This window comes from Sceloporus occidentalis, unplaced genomic scaffold (assembly GCF_023333645.1).
Source record: "Sceloporus occidentalis isolate IW3139 unplaced genomic scaffold, rSceOcc1.0.p SCAF_29, whole genome shotgun sequence".
Taxonomy (NCBI): domain Eukaryota; kingdom Metazoa; phylum Chordata; class Lepidosauria; order Squamata; family Phrynosomatidae; genus Sceloporus; species Sceloporus occidentalis.
This window is the reverse complement of record NW_028317009.1, coordinates 8696828-8714997: the sequence shown is the minus strand read 5'-3', so window position 1 is coordinate 8714997 and position 18170 is coordinate 8696828. Positions and strand designations below refer to the sequence as shown.

At 46.0% G+C, this 18170-nt stretch overlaps 1 protein-coding gene across 1 annotated transcript; it reads left to right on the top strand.

The window, feature by feature from the left end:
- The first annotated feature begins 2772 nt into the window (after window positions 1–2772).
- Window positions 2773–17487, top strand: LOC149299288 (BTB/POZ domain-containing protein kctd15). The gene is made up of 4 exons (XM_089486493.1): window positions 2773–2963; window positions 7674–7818; window positions 16035–16340; window positions 17335–17487. The coding sequence occupies exons 1-4, from the start codon at window positions 2800–2802 to the stop codon at window positions 17485–17487; spliced, it is 768 nt and encodes a 255-aa protein (XP_089342619.1). The 5' UTR covers window positions 2773–2799.
- Window positions 17488–18170: the final 683 nt, after the last annotated feature.

Genomic DNA, 18170 nt, shown 5'->3' with positions numbered 1-18170 from the left:
GTATATATGTGTATGTGTATACACACAGCTAGATATAACTAGACCAAGGTGCTTTCTAGAGACAGACTTTACACGGGGACCCCAACTCCACACACACAATAACCAGCGATCTGATCCTCTTGTACCCCTTTGCCGTGTGCTGCCCACCCTGTGGATCTCCGAGGGTTAACAGCCCTGCATAGCAAAGTTCTACTACTTCAAAGCTGCGCCGTGCAGACACACCGGCACTGCGACGGTTAAAGTCCCATTTCTCTCTTATTTTACGTGGAATTCTTTGTTTTGCGGGGTCCATGTACCGGGTGAAGCCCCCGATCTGCCCGTCTCGCTGCGATGTCTCCCTCCCGGCTTCTTTTTTAAATCTTTTGTCGGTCCCAAAATCTCCCTTTCCTGCGTGTTAACCCCCGCCGTCCCGCGCCCCTCCTCCCCGGCCCTGTGTACAGCGCGTTCTTGGGTTGGCTCCATAAACAGCAGTATCGGTTACCAGGCCCCGGAGCCGTGAGCAGAGTTGGAGAGGCATTATTCCTCCCCGAACTTCTCGGGCTTTTTTGAAGTTTTTTTTTGTTGTTTCTTCGGGATCTGAAGGTTTCGCCGCTCCGCTCGTGACTTAAACTCCTATTCCTTTGTGCAGAAAACAAAAAAAAAAGGCACCACCCTGGTGAAGAACCCCAGACTTTCAACATTCTTTGCTTTAAGGCAAATGCCCCGAAGCGAGCGCTCAATGGACTTCTTCCAACTGCCTCCCGTTTACCTTTTATGGGTAAAATACCAGCTCCTCGCAGAGGCGGCTTCACGCAGGAGTCATTTCCCGAGTCACCTGGAGCGGCAGCCGCAATCGCTGCTTTAATCACCCCGGAGAGGAGAGCGGCTGCGATCACGATGGGGCGCGGAGTCGTTGTGTGTGTAAATGAGCGTGCCGCTCTGATCGCTTCCCGTTACACGGGCAAACGGCTTTTACTCCGCAAAGGCAAGGGAGGTAATGCGGCTCCGAAAGAACGCCGTGCGCCGGGGAGAGGGGGGGGGGGCAAAAAAAGAAGAAGCGGGGTTCCTGTGTAATTCGGGGATCCGCCGCGGCTCCTGCCGCAAACGCTTTCCTTTTACGCAGTTACAGATGGGGATTCTCTTCCGTAGAATGCATTCGTTTATTGGGTTTAACCCCGCGTGTGCCGCCAGACCCCGCTCAGCGCCCGCGTTTAATCCGTCTCTGTGCGTCGTCTGAATCTTTCTAGGAATCCGGAATTTTTTTCATTTTACTCAAAGACCCCCAACTAGCGTAAGAAGCACCGGACTGAAGTTCGATGATGCCGTTACTATGGCTACGGCTTTGAGACCACTTGGGTCTCTTGTTCAGGCATCATTGAAGAGACTTGGGGTAGTCGTGTCATCTGTTACTCTTCAGTCCGCCGGTAAAGATGTCGTGTTTTGGGAATCTTCTCTTTTTCTCTCCCCGGCCAGCATGCAATAAAAGAGTTAAAGCATTATTTCAGACGTAATACCAAAAAGGGGCGACCCCAAGGGGGGGCTTCTGGGGTCTGTATCCGGTCTTAGAACCCCGCAGGTGCAGCCACAAGCTACACGCGCTGCATGTGTTAGTATGTTGGCGTGTGCATTACACGCGTGCAGTGATTTGGGGTCTACATGTTTAATGTTTTAGAATAATCCGTGTAACGATGTATCTATTACACGTCACGTAAGGTGAGATTTCTTTTTTGCATTTGGGGCTATTTGATTGTCGCGATCAGTAAAATAAACATCAGCGAGACGCGCCTCTGGATACTTCCGGATATTTCAATGTAAGATGGAGTCGCAGGCAACAGGTAGACGCGTGGCCCCCCCCTCCCTGCCGCCGCCGCCAAACTGGGCTCCGCTTTCACGTGTCTCATAACGCGGGGCGTCCACATATTCCGCTAGGCGGGGCGCTTCAGGAAAACTACCCCTAACTAATTGGCTGTAAAGCCGTGTAACGCGGAGGGGTAAATATTATGCCGGGTGTACCAGTTTTAACCCCTTAATGACAAAGCCCGTACATATACGGGGTCAAAATGCATTGTTTTCAATGGGTTTAGGGACTGCCCATTGTCCTTAAGGGGTTAATGTCCCCCCGCCGCGTCCCGCTCACTCGGCAGAGTTTTTAAAAGTTTTCCTCGTCTGTAGAGGAGGGTCGTTCGGGGCTCGATTAGCATCAGAAGCAAAGTCCTGCTAGAGATGGGCAGAGGGTAGCGGTGGCAGCGGCCGGGTACGTGGCTGCGGGGGCCGGCGGTGCGAGGGGCGCGCGTGGAGCCGCGTGTTATGTCTTCCCGCAGGTGAGTGAAGGTAGCGGGAAGACATTACTGTAAACGGATTGATGTGAAAGCCCCGGGTGGCGAGGAAGTCACTAATTTAGAGGTGTCTCGTTATTGAGACAAACTTGCAAAAGCCCCCGAATCCCAATTCACAAATTGGTTATTCGTTTGTCGGGGGGGATATTTCACTTCCAACACGTAAGCCCACGACCTTTAATTAGAACGTCGTCGCAGTTTGTTCCGTGCCCCTTGAGGCTGACACCTTGAGAAGAGAGAAAAAAAAACCTGTTCTGGGTTCCTTATTGCTAATAAGCATCTCCCTCCTACCCTCTGGTCTTCTCCGCAGAATCCCGCGAATAGCCTTAATTGCGGCGGAGGCAATAATTTGTTGCAGAATATATGATCAGGCAGACGCGGGAACGATCTGATGAGATGTATGATCGTCTCACCATCGGATAATCAGCCTCCGCGCTAAACCAAGCCTCTTCTTCTTGTCTTTCACCTCCAGCAGGCAAGCAGCATGTCTCGGCTGTCGCTGACTCGCTCGCCCGTCTCTCCGCTGGCTTCCCAAGGAATACCTCTCCCGGCGCAGCTCACCAAGTCCAACGCGCCGGTGCACATCGATGTGGGGGGCCACATGTACACGAGCAGCTTGGCCACCCTCACCAAATACCCCGACTCCAGGTAAGAAACCCCTCGCTTGACTTGCCGCGTGTTTGGTTTATCGATAGCGAAAGAATATTTGCATTGAAAACGCAGGGATTTGGGATCAACCGAAGCCTTTCGCGCTGGCGCGGGACCATAACCACTTTGCCCGAACCGGTTTCAAGTATTTCTCGTTCGCGCAGAGCCCAAGCGGCCAGCAGCCAGATGAATCCTTCTACCGGAAGGGAACCGATGATGTCACAATTAACATATACATATCCCATTCACCGGCCGAAGATCCGGCAGGGACGTAGCTCTGGCAGAGTTTGGACTCGGTGGGACGTTTGCCTCCTTCCCTGATACGAGTGATCTTAGGAAGTGACTGCGTAGAATATATCCTGTGTATATATATATATATTTATACCGTATATTTATATATATTTATACCGTTTATTTATATATATTTATACCGTATATTTATACCGTTTATTTATATATATATATATATTTACCATTTATTTATATTTATACCGTATATTTATATATATTTATACCGCATATTGATATATATTGTACCGTATATTTATATATATTTATACCGTATATTTATATATATTGTACCGTATATTTATATATATTTATACCGTATATTTATATATATTGTACCGTATATTTATATATATTTATACCGCATATTGATATATATTGTACCGTATATTTATATATATTTATACCGTATATTTATATATATTGTACCGTATATTTATATATATTTATACCGCATATTGATATATATTGTACCGTATATTTATATATATTTATACCGTATATTTATATATATTGTACCGTATATTTATATATATTTATACCGTATATTTATATATATTTATACCGTATATTTATATATATTTATACCGTATATTTATATATATTGTACCGTATATTTATATATATTTATACCGTATATTTATATATATTTATACCGTATATTTATATATATTTATACCGTATATTTATATATATTGTACCGTATATTTATATATATTGTACCGTATATTTATATATATATATATATTGTACCATATATTTATATATATTTATACCGTATATTTATATATATTTATACCGTATATTTATATATAGAGAGAGGAGCCGGAGTATCGGGAGGGAAAGAGACGCTCGGTGACTTGTTACAGGGCAGCTGATCGCCCGTCCCCTGACTTCGTTTATTACGCCAGGCATGATTATTAAGCGTGTGCCTCTCATGGTCCCCGAAGGGTTAAGCCTCGTCATTTCGTCCCCTAATTAGAAGCCGTCTGTATTATGGCGACACGCCGCTGACACACCTATACACACGCTTATAATAAATCCAGAGTGCCGGGGGTAGAAGGGCTGCTGGAGTCCGCAGTCACTCAAGTTAAACTTTAACAGAACCGGTCTGTCGTCCTGCGAGGTCATTCGTTGTCCCAAAAACACATTCTTGCCTTTTTTTACTGAGTCTGCTAATTTGTAGCATTTCTAGGTTTGTTTGTTTTTCTTGTAACCTTTTCTGGAAACGAGTATTTTATGAACCCCGAAATATTCCGGGTAACCCATCGCACTTCTGCTCGGCGGATGCTTGGCAGAGGCTTCCGCATGTTTCTCATTAACTATTTAAATGCTCGCAGTGTTCTAGTTTGGGGGGGGTTAATATATTTGGCATCGATTTCCTGCTTTATTGTTAAACTTATCATAGTTTAAAACTAATATCAATGATTTTGGAGAGGTGTAGTTTTGGTGGGCCCCGGGTCGTGTATGTTGTATAATTATTACTTTGTTACTTTGCTCTGTATCGGGTCCACAAGCTAAAGAACAGACAGTGACGCAAGTGAATATATTTGTGAGCGGTCAATTGGACCAGTCCACTGGTTGCCATGGTGATAAGACCACTTTTAAAAACTTTGTGCCGGAATAGGTTTCTATATGTAGCCTGCAGACTCCGTTCCTGCTATATTTATATATATATAGTGGGGGTTTTATATACGGGTCTTTGCCTATATATTTTTAAATGGCCCCAAATGGGTTTAGGAGGACAGCAGCATCCCCCCCAACTCCGTGATCGGACGTCTTCAGGTGAAGTTAGGGATCAGCATGACGGAACATTTGAGGAGCCGTGGCTACCTGTTTACAGCCATCGACCTGGGGTGACCCTCCGGCAGATCAATCTCCGGACCCCCTTACTTTATCAGCCAAAATCCCACGATTAACCCAAAATCGCTTTGTACGGCTTACATTCATTTTCTGTGTTTTTGTTGCCAATTATTCAAAGACTGTTGGGTCTGATCCACTAAATGGTGAGCTGTTTGCATTCAATCGTCATTATGAAGGGACAATCACAGCAGCGCTCTACGTGAATAGCAAGTCCTGTCTAAACCCAACTCACTCTGCAGTGAATCAGCCCCCAAACTACCCTGACGTATCCCTACCTCCCACAGCTTTAGTGCATAGCGCCAAAACAAAGCGTTCCCTTTAGGGTCCTGATATAAGTGACAGCCCCCATGCTTAATGATGTATGTAGCGCAAACATATTCCGCAGCGCTGTACAATAGCACAAAGCGTACGGGTTAGGGTCCTTCCCGTAAAAGCTCCTGGTATGTCTGGTAATGAACGTTCCTACCGCTGACATCTCACAACCTCTTCAAATCCTGTCTTCTCTATAGAAACCTGGAGGCATTCATGCTAAGAGGTAATTATTCCTCCCCTGGATCCCCCAGCCTGCCTCCATGTTGAGTTAAATATTAATTTTAGAGGACATATTTTAGAGGTTGGAAAAGTATGAGAAATGAACATTTCTAGCCAGTTAACAACTCATTGTGCAAAAAAGTCAGAACGACCAAAGACCGCCACGAAAAGCCCAAGAAAAGACCACCGGGGTCTCTAATGGTCCGTTCTGCAGGTTTCCTCCTGCGGTCAGCGAGGGCAGCTCATGTTCGGGGCAGGAATGTTTAAACATTCCGAGGTTATGCACAGAAAGTATGAAAAGTGGTCCAATCGTCAGGAATATTTCATCTGTTGCTAGGCAACAAGATCACATTTCAAACTTTGCATCAGCATCACTTTCCTTCCCAGTTCCGTGTAAATGTCTTTTATTATTAGTGAAGAGGGGGGAGTGGAGGGAGAGGGCACTTTGGTGGTGGGGGGCTCTGACGTTTCAATGATTATATATATATATATATGTACACGCTGTATATACTGTGTACTATTATTATTTATTGTATAATAATATACTGTGTATATATATCTATATATATACCGTATATACTGTGTATATATACTGTGTATTATTATTATTTATTATATAATAATATACTGTGTATATATATCTATATATATACCGTATATACTGTGTATATATACTGTGTATTATTATTATTTATTATATAATAATATACTGTGTATATATATCTATATATATACCGTATATACTGTGTATATACTGTGTATTATTATTATTTATTATATAATAATATACTGTGTATATATATCTATATATATACCGTATATACTGTGTATATATACTGTGTATTATTATTATTTATTATATAATAATATACTGTGTATATATATCTATATATATACCGTATATACTGTGTATATACTGTGTATTATTATTATTTATTATATAATAATATACTGTGTATATATATCTATATATATACCGTATATACTGTGTATATACTGTGTATTATTATTTATTATATAATAATATACTGTGTATGTATGTATATATATATATATATATATATATATATAATATCTCTTTGCTCCGCGTTCCCGTCGTACATTCTCCGTATAAAATATACACATTTCTGGGTTATGCACGCGCGGGGCGGGCGTCCGTCCTTGTGAACGCTGCACGAGATGTTCTGGAAGCGTCACACGGAGCTCTGTGGATTGTATAGATGGCGGCAGAAGCTCCGCCGGGGGCTCCATGAGATTCAGGGCCGGGGGCCGTTGACCTAGCGCTGCAGCTGCAGCTTGTGCACGTTGGCTGGGGAAGAAGCCGTGTGCGAGGGGGGGGGGAGGCATCTACACAATGCAATAACCCTTTAGAGGCCAGAGGGGGGTTAACGTGTTGCTTGCCCCTTGGCCATTAGGAGGTTAAACGTGATGTTAAATTGTACATCAGAGTTTCTCGGTTTCATGTTCTGTGTTTCGTTTAAGGGGGGGTCTGTCTCAGTCACGTCTGGAGGGACTCTTACCGCATACGAGCGCATGTGTTTGGCACCGTGTCCGATTAACCCGTTGGAGTGCCATAGGGGTCAAGGACAGGAGGCCGACCCCATGCGCTGGAGCCTAATCTTCAACATTGCCGTGTGTTTAGCATGTGCAAAAGAACACTGACGGTTAAAACCCGTATAGAATTACATGAAATTACTTCATACATGTTACAATTAATACATTTACAGGGATAAGCTCGCCAGCGGGACCCCCGTTACCTGATGTATCGAGTCAGACCCTTTAAAAGTACAGACTGTAATAATAATAAATAATGATAATAATAATAATGGAGAGATATCGGCTGTATTCCGTTAATAGACAGAATCGTAAATATCTGTAAATGCTACAAAGTCTCGTCACCTGTAGGAGATGCGTTTATTGCGGGTATAGTTTTAGCATAATAATAATAATAATTAATAATAATAAATAATGATAATAACAATGAGTGTAACGGAACCCGGCGCGTTCTCTCTCTATTCTTCTTTTCAGAATAAGCCGGCTGTTTAATGGCACGGAACCCATCGTCTTGGACAGTTTGAAACAACATTATTTCATCGATCGAGACGGGGAGATTTTCCGGTACATTTTAAGCTTTCTACGGACTTCCAAGCTGCTTCTCCCCGAGGACTTTAAGGTAAGAGGGTGAAAGGCAGAGTGCCCCCCGGGGGCAAAATTCCACGGCCCCGAAACCTGCCGTCCCCGCGCTGCTTCTACCAGTCTGACAGGAGATACCCCAAACCCCCCGACTGTGATATGTATAGGTTATAACCCGTGCATTCGCTACACACTTTGACACAGTAAAAACTTACACTATAAGCTGGCGTTGTGTTCTGGATCGCAGTATCCGGAACGTAGAACGTGGTCCAATGCCTAGAAAAGAAATATAGCATGTAAATGACACGTATGTTGTAGACCTCCCGGTATCATAGCCCGCAGGCTTATGTGACGACCTTCGTCTAGATCTATACCGCCGCGAGCCAATAAAATAATCCTTCTGTGGCTCACGTGGGACAGAAGCTCTGCCAGATGCCCCTAACAGAACGACACTGTGCAATGCATTCTGGGTACATAACCTATATGGTGCGCATGTTGACTTATTCCTCCCCACCTATAGGGAGCAACTCTTGTGCAACGCGGTGAAATAGTTGCAGTTGCCGTGCCGTCTAACACAACGTTCCCGCCGACTCGCTCCACTTTTACCGCTTAACGACCGACGTGCTTTACGCGGGGATTTGTGGAACCGGTGGTCACTCCTGTTGGGGGATTATTTGGCGGCAGTTATTCAGGTTTAGTCTGTTAGGGTGTCACGCAGGACTCTGGATACGTCTTTGATAAGTTCCGTCTATTGTCTGAGACGTCTGGGATGCTGCCGGTGCTCTCCAGAACCCGTGCCAGAGACGTGGGGTAATACTCTGGCTTTACCCCGTCGGGTATGTTATCCAACATAAACGTGCGCGTTTCATAACAAAAGGGGGAAGCGTTTCTTCTCTGTGCTCATCACTTCCTGCTCAGCAATGGCTCAATGTGCAGACAGAAACCCCGTCCCCCAACGCAGCAGGAAACATTCTCCGGGAATCAAGCGGTCCTAGCGGTACAGCACAGCTCCGGACTCTCCTTAGTTACGCTATAGAGCACGAATACGCTGAATGTTCCCATCGTAACGTCAGTGAGAGGAAGCTATAGAATTATACACAGAAGATAAATATAGTGTTTATGGTTTTTCTAATTAGCAAACACGGCAGAGAGTGTAAACGCCGGGCCGGGCCGACTCTTCACGCCCCGCGCTCCACGTTACAGAAATCATTAGAGAGGGTTGGTGAATATTCATTAGTTTTCACCTTTTGTTTAATCTAACAGGATCGCAGCCTTTGGGGGGTTTAATGACTCGGATTTCGCTCGCGTTGTGAATGTTGCAGAAAGTTTGCCGTCGTTACAGATTAAAGTTACTGACGGGTCCCAAAAACCTCACGTGAAACATTTCCGCCCCTCCATAGAAACATCGGCCCCATTCGGCTCTGTTAACCGGTTATTATAAAGTATCTCGTTGGATAATTAAAGTGTCAGCTCTTCTTCTTTATTTAAATGATTACATATGTTTTTACATATGATAAAGTAACTCAAAATGCAACAACTAGTTATAAGAAACGCTCTCACCTTAGGGTTCCCACGCGGTGTTCCCGGGGGGCCGGGGGAAGCCATTGTCTCTTTCAGCGCATGTTCTGAGATACGGATCAGCAGGGGGGCGGAGAGAGCGTGACGGCAAATGTTCCCCACCTAGTTAAAAAAAAAACGACATCATTTCCAAGATTAGAATGCGTGGAAACGTTTCCATCCCGGTTAAGCAGCGTCACAGAATGCTCTTTCATGCCCGGGACGCTGGGGCTCTCAGCTATAGTTTGCCCTTAAGGGTCTGATTTGCTGCCTAATCAGCACCAGCCGCCCGTCTTTATTTACAGATACAGATTTCAGGCTATTTTCCTACGTTGTCCCACGTCTCTTGCTGTGATTACGGTAAAGCCATGGCTGAAGGCTGAACCCCATTCACTGCCCAGCCCCGTATATAGGGCTCCATCCCTGTCCGTCTCTGTAAAACGTCCCCCCTCCACCCCGCAGACGGCTGAGCATTTTCACGGCCAAGAGTCAGCATTACGGCGGGATTTTCCTGTGATCTCTCGTAATAACCCAGGGCCTTTCTTAACCTTTGATGTGTCACGTGGAGCAGGGCTGGCAAAATAAAATATAAAGACACCGCCTGAAATTGGTTACCATCAAGATGGCGCCTGGGGGTTCTTCATTTTAATAGAAACACTCAGGCATACCCAAAACCTGAAAGAAATGGAGGATGGAGCCGTGATGCACGCGGACAGCACGCGGGTTTAGCAGAGGGCTGACAGGTGTTTGGGAAACGACTGCAAATTCCTACATAATGGAAAATGTATTTAGCACGGCTCTGATCTTACAGCGGATACACCGTTATTTCATACAATTACAAGTGCTTGTAAAGTACTGTGCATTATATACACACATCTACCCCCATATACACACATCTACCCCATATACACACATCTACCCCCATATACACACATCTACCCCATATACACACATCTACCCCATATACACACATCTACCCCATATACACACATCTACCCCATATACACACATCTACCCCCATATACACACATCTACCCCATATACACACATCTACCCCATATACACACATCTACCCCCATATACACACACATCTACCCCCATATACACACACATCTACCCCCATCTACCCCCATATACACACATCTACCCCCATGTACACACATCTACCCCATATACACACATCTACCCCATATACACACATCTACCCCCATATACACACATCTACCCCATATACACACATCTACCCCATATACACACATCTACCCCCATATACACACATCTACCCCCATATACACACATCTACCCATATACACACATCTACCCCCATATACACACATCTACCCCATATACACACACATCTACCCCCATCTACCCCCATATACACACATCTACCCCCATATACACACATCTACCCCATATACACACATCTACCCCATATACACACATCTACCCCCATATACACACATCTACCCCCATATACACACATCTACCCCATATACACACATCTACCCCCATATACACACATCTACCCCATATACACACATCTACCCCATATACACACATCTACCCCCATATACACACATCTACCCCATATACACACATCTACCCCATATACACACATCTACCCCCATATACACACACATCTACCCCCATATACACACACATCTACCCCCATCTACCCCCATATACACACATCTACCCCCATGTACACACATCTACCCCATATACACACATCTACCCCATATACACACATCTACCCCCATATACACACATCTACCCCATATACACACATCTACCCCATATACACACATCTACCCCCATATACACACATCTACCCCCATATACACACATCTACCCCATATACACACATCTACCCCCATATACACACATCTACCCCATATACACACACATCTACCCCCATCTACCCCCATATACACACATCTACCCCCATATACACACATCTACCCCATATACACACATCTACCCCATATACACACATCTACCCCCATATACACACATCTACCCCCATATACACACATCTACCCCATATACACACATCTACCCCCATATACACACATCTACCCCATATACACACATCTACCCCCATATACACACATCTACCCCATATACACACATCTACCCCATATACACACATCTACCCCCATATACACACATCTACCCCATATACACACATCTACCCCATATACACACATCTACCCCCATATACACACACATCTACCCCCATATACACACACATCTACCCCCATCTACCCCCATATACACACATCTACCCCCATGTACACACATCTACCCCCATATACCCCCATCTACCCCATATACACACACATCTACCCCCATCTACACACATATACCCCCATATACACACATCTACCCCCATATACACACATCTACCCCCATATACACACATCTACCCCATATACCCCCATCTACCCCCATCTACACACATCTACCCCATATACACACATCTACCCCATCTACACACATCTACCCCCATATACACACATCTACCCCCATATACACACATCTACCCCATATACACACATCTACCCCCATGTACACACATCTACCCCCATATACCCCCATCTACCCCATATACACACACATCTACCCCCATCTACACACATATACCCCATATACACACATCTACCCCCATCTACCCCCATATACACACATCTACCCCCATATACCCCCATCTACACACATCTACCCCATATACACACATCTACCCCATCTACACACATCTACCCCCATCTACACACATCTACCCCCATATACACACATCTACCCCATATACACACATCTACCCCATATACACACATCTACCCCATATACACACATCTACCCCCATATACACACATCTACCCCCATATACACACATCTACCCCCATATACCCCATATACACACATCTACCCCCATATACACACATCTACCCCCATATACACACATCTACCCCCATGTACACACATCTACCCCATATACACACATCTACCCCCATATACACACACATCTACCCCCATCTACACACATATACCCCCATATACACACATCTACCCCATATACACACATCTACCCCATATACACACATCTACCCCCATATACACACACATCTACCCCCATCTACCCCTATCTACACACATATACCCCCATATACACACATCTACCCCCATATACACACATCTACCCCCATATACACACATCTACCCCCATATACCCCCATCTACACACATCTACCCCCATATACACACATCTACCCCCATATACACACATCTACCCCATCTACCCCCATATACACACATCTACCCCCATATACACACATCTACCCCCATATACCCCCATATACACACATCTACCCCTATATACACACATCTACCCCCATATACCCCCATCTACCCCATATACACACATCTACCCCCATATACACCCATCTACCCCCATCTACCCCCATATACCCCCATCTACCCCATATACACACATCTACCCCCATATACCCCCATCTACCCCCATCTACACATATCTACCCCCATATACACACATCTACCCCCATATACCCCCATCTACCCCCATCTACACACATCTACCCCCATATACACACATCTACCCCCATATACCCCCATCTACCCCCATATACACACATCTACCCCCATATACACACATCTACCCCCATATACCCCCATATACACACACATATACCGCTATATACACACATATACCCCCATATACACACATCTACCCCCATATTCACATATCTACCCCCATATACACACATCTACCCCCATATACACACATACCTTCATATACACACATATACCCCCATATACATACATCTACCCCCATATACACACATCTACCCCCATATACACTCATTACACACATCTACCCCCATATACACACATCTACCCCCATATACACTCATTACACACACACACTCAAACACTCATATACACACATATACCGCTATATACACACATATACCGCTATATACACACATATACACTCATATACACACATATACCGCTATATATACACATCTACCCCCATATACACACACACACATATACCCCATGTACACACATGGACACACATATACACACATATACCGTTATATACACACATATACCCCCATATACACACATATACAGTACCCTTACCCTCACATTCGCATTCAAACACCTTCAAAACACAAACTCTCTCACTTCTCCTCATCACTTCTCTTTCTCGTTACCTCTCTTTTCTTCTCTTCTTCTCATTATCTCCTCTCTTTCTCCCACACGCTCCCTCGCGGTGAGCACATCTTGAGTGTTGAGGGCAGAGATATCACGTCATATCCTAGCTCTCAGCATCAATCGCCGGCACTCAATTTGGGCTGGTTAGACGGAGATCCATATTCACTACAACCAGCGCTGCTCCTCCAGATTCCCTCTATGGAGAGAGCCGGCCGGGGCGACGGGCGACACAAACTGGCGCCTGTGTTATGTCTTTAAGTAGTAAAATGTGCTGTTTGTCTGTATAAGGAGTTGTGATGTCATCAGTAGAGTATTACCCAGTCTGGAGTTCTGGAGAGGTTTTGGTAAGAGAGTAATTCGGTTTCCCGGAGGCAGGGCTGGGAAGGCGGATAATCGCGCCTGGATTCCTCCATTTCATATTTGAACCGTGTCTAATTTTCTTATTTGTGGTTTCATTGGACTTCCAGGTGAGACGATTTCAGTTTTATATATTCATAAAAAAGTTTTATACTGAGAGTGGAAATTTAGGCGCGCAAGCGCTGCTTCTTAAATGTTTAATAATGAGTGTCAGGGAACATTACGTGCCTCTCAGAACTATGGAAACACCGTGCATGTTAATGTTTCCGCCGTGTCCCGAGACAGTGATATCATTCAGCCTCCTTTATTCCGTAAGACGTCTGCGACAAGTTCACGTGAGGCTTTCACTTTCATTAAAACGCCCGTCACTTGCATCATCCCAAAAACCAACCAAACCCTTCTACTGCGAGAACAGATATTTACCCTCCCGCCGACGGCTGGCGCCACGAGATAACAGTATGGAATAGCGCGCCAGAATCCGCTATTACCAAAAACGGGACCTTTTCCCTTGAATCGCTCGGTCCGTTTTAAAACTTTACAGGTCTTGCCGTTCGTCCAGATGTAGTCCTGCTTGTGTGCGATGATTATGGTCTTCTGCGTGACCCAGTTGCCCTCCGGCTAGCGTTCTCCTGTAGAATCTTCATGGCTGCCTCAATGATGATGTTGAGTTGTCCAGGTCCTGATGCCACAGACACTGCCGCCACCCTGCTTGACTGTAGATATGATGTTATGAATGTGAAATGCAGTATTTGCTCTTCACTGAGCTTTACGGGGCCAACATCTCCCAGTGTTACCCGTCGCTGCGTAGAGCGTAGAGATTGCCAACAGCCATTTATGTCTTAGAGCGCTGTGATTTCCGTCATGAATCGTTTTCCTGGTGTCCTTCTGATGGTTGCGTCATGGACACTGGCTTTAGATGACGGACGCCTGCGATTGCTTGGCTGATGTTCTCTGGTCCTTTGGGGATAATTTTGCCCCTTGATGTTTGGTTCGGTGGGTCCCCAGAGCCTCTCTTTCCAGGCTGATTCGCATCAACAGCCAGGACTTAAGGAAAGTCTTTTGCTGAAATCTTCTCTCTCATTAGTCAGATTTATATCGGGCAGAATCGGGAAGTCACAGCAGTATTTTTGCATATTGATTGATTACCTGGCACATCACACACATGAACCAAATATCACCCCAGCAAACCCCAAAATAATCTACAAACTATGCAACAATACAGAGAATCAGCAGTGGTCCCTCCGGTCACTGTAGCCCATACATTCTAAGTCCCTCCGGTTGTCTGCATGCACATTATGTTCTTGAACAATCTGCAGTGAACGGGGAGCATCGCGGTCTGTTAATAAAGGCGACCGAAGTCATCGATGACTGTGAGTCAAGCTGAAAACCTGACAGAACTCTCTGTCGCTTTACTGCGGAATGCTGTGAAAGCTACGAATCAGGCGTTGTTGTTGTAATTATTATTAAGTTATAAAAAGAGATTTGTTGCCTATGAACCCCACAGTGAGCTCCTCCCTCCGCCAGCAACATCAATGCGTGGAAACCCTACCTTATCCGCCGTGCGAGAGATGAGAGTTTTCTGATACAATGTTGCTCGTAAAATCCCACACCAGCTATAGATAGAAAGTACGTGCGGAGCCAGACCTCAGATCTCCGCGTGAGCGGTCACAGCGAGCGAGCGGGACGCAGCCAGGGCTACCCCGTACCGGATGATGATGGACCTGAAAGAACAGAGAAACAAAAAATCCGCTCAGTCAGATAATTGTGTCCTTGGTCAGACGGTTATATATCGTGATGCCGTTACATGTAAAGCGCTGTATACACTCCTAGAAAACAGATCATCCCTTCTGAGGTCCTGAAGGGAAACGCCGATACACTCCGTCCGGGAACATAATAGAAAACACTGCCTTAGAATTGTCTGACTTAAATGTACGGCGCCAATATTCACCCGCGTCTTATAATTACAATCACATCGCCCTCTCTACAGCCCGAACGGTGGGAAGCGCGCGCACGTTCACTCCCATACCCTCTGCTAACTGTATATATATATACAGTGTATATACCAGCGCACGAGTAACGGCTTCTTTCACCTTCTAGGAGTTCAGCCTCTTATATGAAGAAGCCAAGTATTACCAGCTCCATCCCATGGTCAAGGAGCTGGAGCGGTGGAAGCAGGACAAGGAGCACCGGAAGCACTTCCAGCCGTGCGACTGTCTGGTTGTGCGAGTGACCCCCGACCTCGGAGAGCGGATCGCGCTGAGCGGGGAGAAGGCGTTAATAGAAGAGATCTTTCCAGAAACCGGAGATGTCATGTGTAACTCCGTAAACGCCGGATGGAACCAGGACCCTACCCACGTCATTCGCTTTCCACTCAACGGCTACTGCAGGTTAAACTCCGTCCAGGTAAGAGACACGGCGTTACTGCACATTCATGCGCACAACCTCCTGCAATTATCACCCAATCCAATGCTCCATTCAGTTGCTATGGTGAGATGACCATTTTTTTAAACTTTGCTCTAAAAGGTCTTTTTCTTACATTACGCTAAAGAGTCCAGAGAGCACAAAGCGGTTTTCTCCCGTGGCCCGGCGCGGTTTTCTCCCGTGGCCAGGCGCGGTTTTCTCCCGTGGCCCGGCGCGGTTTTCTCCCGTGGCCCGGCGCGGTTTTCTCCCGTGGCCCGGCGCGGTTTTCTCCCGTGGCCCGGCGCGGTTTTCTCCCGTGGCCCGGCGCGGTTTTCTCCCGTGGCCCGGCGCGGGTCCCTTTTGGGGTCGCCTACGATCACAGACGGGAAATACTTAGCACTGGTTGTAATTTTTTTCTGCGCTGCTTGTTTAGTAAACGCTTGTTTTTGCGAGGCCCTTATTGCCGTTAAGCAGCTGCGTGCCCGATGACATCACAAGAACATTTATTGGGTTCATTCCGCACCACAATGGGGTCTTCTAATCAATGCTCGGACCCTAAGGTGCTTGGAATGAACGCCGCCGGCGGGTAACGCAGAGCTCCAAAAACACCATAAAAATCTTCTAAGAACGCAACAATGTAGAAATGCATAATTTATGTGTTTCTCATAATTAAATGATGCTGCCTGCGGGGAGGACTAAAAAAATGATCTATTAGAAAAAGAAAAGGTCTGTAGAAATGACTTTAAGAGTCTCGTTTTCTGTTGGGTGGCGCTCGCGGGGTTAAATTGTAAATGCCCGTTCCTGCTCAGGTACGGCAGGAAATCAATAATAATAATTTCGGTGCCCCCCCCCCCTCAGTCGGAGTATTACTATTAGTACTAATAGCGTTATCTATATGCCGGCTAGTGATCCGTCTCTCTCAATGTTTACATGGCATTTTATTCCTCCCCGGATTACCAGTCTGGATTAACTCATCGCATTCTCTTCCCGCTAACAGGTCCTCGAGAGACTGTTCCAGAAGGGGTTTCACGTGGCTGCTTCGTGCGGCGGCGGAGTCGACTCCTCGCAGTTTAGTGAATACGTTCTGTGCAGAGAGGACAGGCGAGTCCAGCCCAACATGATGAGGATAAAACAGGAGCCCCTGGACTGATGCGGCGCGCGCCGACTCTAACCAGACGGGGGGAGTCCGCGACGTAACACCGCCAACATCCGCTAACCAGTATTAAGACTTTCCGGCACCGCGCAGGAGGACCGGCCTCACCCGGCGAGCACTGACATTCCCACTGCCGCGGCCACCCCGTCCCGCGTCGGATCACAACCAGTGACGGCCCCCCGGGGACCTGCGCAAGATTTACAGCCAATTCCGCAGACTTTTTTAGGACTTTTTAGGACTTTCCTGCAGGGATTTGGTATTAGGCATACAAAGCTTTTTCCCGTCATGCACGGCAGCGAGGACAGCGAAGGCATAATAATGGCGGCCGGGCGAATGGTCCCGAGTAGCAGGGAACTGACCCGTGACAACCTTATCGGCACCCCAGACATGACACCGGTGTCTCTTATCACTGCCGGCGCGGCGGTTTGAAATATCTCGGCGGCTTTTTCGGCTAGTTTGTTGCTGAAGTAGCCATGGAACCCAACGCAGCACAAGCAGCACAGATAATTGTGAACATATTGAATGTCGCTACTTTGTTACCCCCCCTGATTGTTTCCCTCGTTTCATTCGGCTTTGAAAGCTAAGGAAAGTATGGACGTGGTCTGTGGAAGCGTGTAGTAAACGTGTCTAATCACAGCGCTAAAGCTTCAAGGACTCTTTTTAGAGAGAGAGCGAGAGGT

Excerpts from the sequence above, each read along its gene's own strand:
- LOC149299288 (XM_089486493.1), top strand. The coding sequence starts at position 2,800 with ATGTCTCGGCTGTCGCTGACTCGCTCGCCCGTCTCTCCGCTGGCTTCC. Across the intron at positions 2,964-7,673 it reads ACCAAATACCCCGACTCCAG|AATAAGCCGGCTGTTTAATG; the intron begins GTAAGAAACCCC and ends TCTTCTTTTCAG. Across the intron at positions 7,819-16,034 it reads TTCTCCCCGAGGACTTTAAG|GAGTTCAGCCTCTTATATGA; the intron begins GTAAGAGGGTGA and ends TTCACCTTCTAG.